The sequence below is a fragment of the Myotis brandtii genome, unplaced genomic scaffold, assembly GCF_000412655.1.
Source record: "Myotis brandtii unplaced genomic scaffold, ASM41265v1 scaffold754, whole genome shotgun sequence".
NCBI lineage: Eukaryota > Metazoa > Chordata > Mammalia > Chiroptera > Vespertilionidae > Myotis > Myotis brandtii.
The window spans coordinates 570,691-574,379 of record NW_005371012.1 but is presented as its reverse complement, the minus strand read 5'-3'; the positions used below and the strand labels follow the sequence as shown (position 1 = coordinate 574,379).

General features: G+C 43.3%; 1 protein-coding gene across 9 annotated transcripts in view; it reads left to right on the top strand.

Moving 5' to 3' along the window:
• The first annotated feature begins 583 nt into the window (after positions 1–583).
• UBR4 (ubiquitin protein ligase E3 component n-recognin 4) overlaps positions 584–3,689 on the top strand; it is a 77,877-nt gene continuing 74,771 nt past the window's right edge. For 8 of the 9 annotated variants that reach the window (XM_014530653.1, XM_014530654.1, XM_014530648.1 and 5 more), the window contains exons 1-4: positions 585–672; positions 760–907; positions 1,573–1,800; positions 2,662–2,832. In XM_014530653.1, coding sequence (XP_014386139.1) covers positions 659–672; positions 760–907; positions 1,573–1,800; positions 2,662–2,832 — 561 coding nt within the window. In that variant the 5' untranslated portion in view covers positions 585–658. Of the gene's footprint in view, positions 673–759; positions 908–1,572; positions 1,801–2,661; positions 2,833–3,689 lie in introns of all 9 variants that reach the window. The other variant, XM_014530647.1, reaches the window with a different exon arrangement.

The following is a 3,689-nucleotide window of genomic DNA, read 5'->3' as shown; positions in this document are numbered from 1 at the left end:
TACAGAGAGGAAGAGAGAGGGATAGAGAGTTAGAAACATCGATGAGAGAGAAACATCGATCAGCTGCCTCTTGCACACCTCCTACTGGGGATGTGCCCGCAAGCAAGGTCCATGCCCTTGGCCGGAATCGAACCTGGGACCTTTCAGTCCGCAGGCCGACGCTCTATCCACTGAGCCAAACCGGTCAAGGCTCAAAACTCTTTATAGTCCTATAGCTTTCTCCCAGTTTATGTGATTAATGCCAGAATGCTTCTCCAGGCCTGTGGAGCAAGCTGTCGGGACCTAATTTCTTGGGGGAAAGGACTATTTAATAAACATATGCTGCCTTCCATCCAGAGTCATTAATTCTGCTATTCCTTAGTTTTTGCATCCAAAATGGAGTTTCTGGGATGAGTTCTTCATGGGAATGGTGTGAGCCCCCTAGTAGAGAAAGCATACGATTTCTCTTTTTCTTAACCACAAACTCTAAGGTCTCACCTGACATTGTAGCACATGTAGAGCCTGCAAGCCATTTCCTAGAGTCAACTATTTATATAGACTGTGTTTTTCTGGGTGTCTGGAGGGATATAGGTCTGATTAAAAGGTCTTATTATCTTTGAAGGATGAAGATTCTCTTTGCAATAAACTCTGCACTTTTACCATCACTCAGAAAGAATTCATGAACCAGCATTGGTAAGAGTGGTTCTTTTTAGGTGACGGTTTGCCAGGCCTTGATTGTTGGGACTTCTGAGCTCATTTGCTGGTTCTTGTTCTTTGTAGGTACCACTGCCACACCTGCAAAATGGTGGATGGGGTGGGGGTGTGCACAGTATGTGCCAAGGTATGCCACAAGGATCACGAGATTTCCTATGCCAAATACGGATCCTTCTTCTGTGACTGTGGAGCCAAGGAAGATGGCAGCTGTTTGGTGAGAGATTGGAGCATTCTCTGGGCTAAAAAGGGCGGCTTGTTAGTGACATGGGAATGCTTCAGCCAAACTGGGAAATTCTCATGTCACCTTCCTGGTGACCTGGGTCTAGGAGTAAAGTCTGATTCTGTCACTGATCATGGCTTAAGCACTTCACTTAGAATGTTAGAACTTCCAGGGTCATTTGAGATCTTGCAACCTTTTTCTAAGACCCTCTCCATAATTTCAGATGTTATAATCAAGACCAGTTGCTCTGCATAATTTTTATATAGATATTAGGTGAATACCATGAAGATTCAGGCCTTTGGATCTTTTTTTTAAAAAAATATACATTTTATTTATTTTTTACAGAGAGGAAGGGAGAGGGATAGAGAGTTAGAAACATCGATGAGAGAGGAACATCGATCAGCTGCCTCCTGCACACTCCCCACTGGGAATGTGCCCGCAACCAAGGTACATGTCCTTGAGCGGAATTGAACCCGGGACCCCTGAGTCTGCAAGCCGACGCTCTATCCGCTGAGCCAAACCGGTCAGGGCAGGCCTTTGGATCTTTTAAGTGGCTAGCCAATTTCTCCTTTGGGTCAGATTTCCCTCCAGGATCTTAGGCAGTATTTCATCTGTGCTTGTGGCGAGAGCTTAGGGCCTCTGATATTTTTTGTCCCTAGGCGCTGGTGAAGCGAACACCTAGCAGTGGCATGAGTTCCACCATGAAGGAGTCAGCATTTCAGAGTGAACCCAGGGTTTCAGAGAGTCTGGTGCGCCACGCCAGCACATCCCCAGCTGACAAGGCCAAAGTCACCATCAGCGATGGCAAGGTTGCTGATGAGGAGAAGCCTAAGAAGAGCAGCCTGTGCCGCACAGTGGAGGGCTGCCGGGAGGAGCTGCAGAACCAGGTGGGCTCTGATGGCACCCGGCACCGTGGGCAGAGGGCGGAGCCTGGCAGGTGGTTCACTAGCAAACAATGGACAAGGCTGTTTTTGCAGCTCCACTGGTGGGACTTGGAGCTATTTCCTCTTTCTCTTATTTCCACAGTGTGAATAAATGGTATATGTTGTCAGGCATACCAGTTAGGGAAGGATGTATCACTGAGTATTATGGGAGTTTGTGTGAGGGTAGTTTTTAGTTGTGTAATACACTAGAGCACCCCTTCTCGGCCAGAGTTCCTCATCTGAAGCATAGAATACAGAACATGATTTGAGTGATTATTTTGTCAATTTTCCTAAGGATTGCACATAACTAGAACCATTCTAGTTTCACAGGAGAGAAGTTAACTAATTATGCATGATGGACATGATCGAGCTTTAGGGTATCTACATGAGACTCCTGGTTTAGAAAGATTGCTCTAGAGCAGTGGTTCTCAACCTTCCTAATACCGCGACCCTTTAATACAGTTCCTCATGTTGTGGTGACCCCCAATTTCATTGTTACAAATTAAACATAATTAAAGCATAGTGATTAATCACAAAAACAATATGTAATTATATATGTGTTTTCCGATGGTCTTAGGCGACCCCTGTGAAAGGGTCGTTCGACCCCCAAAGGGGTCGCAGCCCACAGGTGAGAACCGCTGCTCTAGAGTTAATAGCATAGTGACATACGGATTGGAATCAAATCCAATGTTATGGAGGGAATGAGATGATTCTCCATAATGGATTCTGAGGGTAGATACTGGCAAGATTATTAATGATGAGTATGACCCATTATTTTTCTTTCTTTTTTTTTTTTTTTCATTTGTGTATTTGGATTTTTCTCAGGCCAATTTCTCCTTCGCTCCTCTCGTGTTAGACATGCTCAATTTCCTCATGGATGCCATTCAGACCAACTTTCAGCAGGCTTCTGCCGTGGGGAGCAGCAGCCGGGCTCAGCAAGCCCTCCGAGAGCTGCATACAGTGGACAAGGTGGTTGAGATGACAGACCAGCTCATGGTGAGTGTGTCAGGGTCAGGAAACTTAGATGCCAAAGTGTGCTAGGTACTCTAAGAAATATCCTTAGAATAGTCGATCCCTGACCATTTAGAACTTAGAACCTAAAGGTACCATGACATCCAGTGTGAAAATCAGCATGTGAGGTGTGTATGCTAAAGAAATCATTTGGAGTAAGTCCCCTTTTCAGTTCATGTAAGTATATGAATTGCCGCGATGTGAAGGTCTTCATTTGGAGAATTATAATATAAATTTCTTCCGTATATAAAATAGAGAACCTCCTTATTGTATCTTATCCCCTAAGGCTCATCTGGGTTGCAAAAATAATGTTTGTCCTCTTTTGCTTTAGGTAACTTTCCTTTAGTTCTTCATATGATATGGGTTTTAAGTTGTAAGTGAGTATCCACTTTAAAACCTGTGCTCAGCACTGACTATAGGACTTCCGGTGGGTCTGCCTGGCCTCTTTGGAAGCGCAAAAATAAATGACGGACATGACTAGGTCTCGCAAGGTGACTGTTTCTAAGGAAAAAATTCTCATTTGGAAATCCACACACATACTTACATGTATTTTATTAAAAATCAGTTACAAGTTTACACAGTGGTTACACAGCAGTGTAAAAATGTTTCTGAATCCATGTCTTTAAGGTACCTGAATATAAGAAATACCTATGTGGTCCAGTATGTTTTTTTCACTCTCAAAATAAATAAAAAAATAGTCACAGTTTTAGACCAGTGTTTTTTAAACTTCTAGATATGAAAGATGAAGCTAAAAAATATTGGGTGGTGTTGGTAACCCTAAAAGCTGTTGACTTTTCATTTTCCCTGCTTAGATCATTGAGAAAAAATTCATAGCACTATAT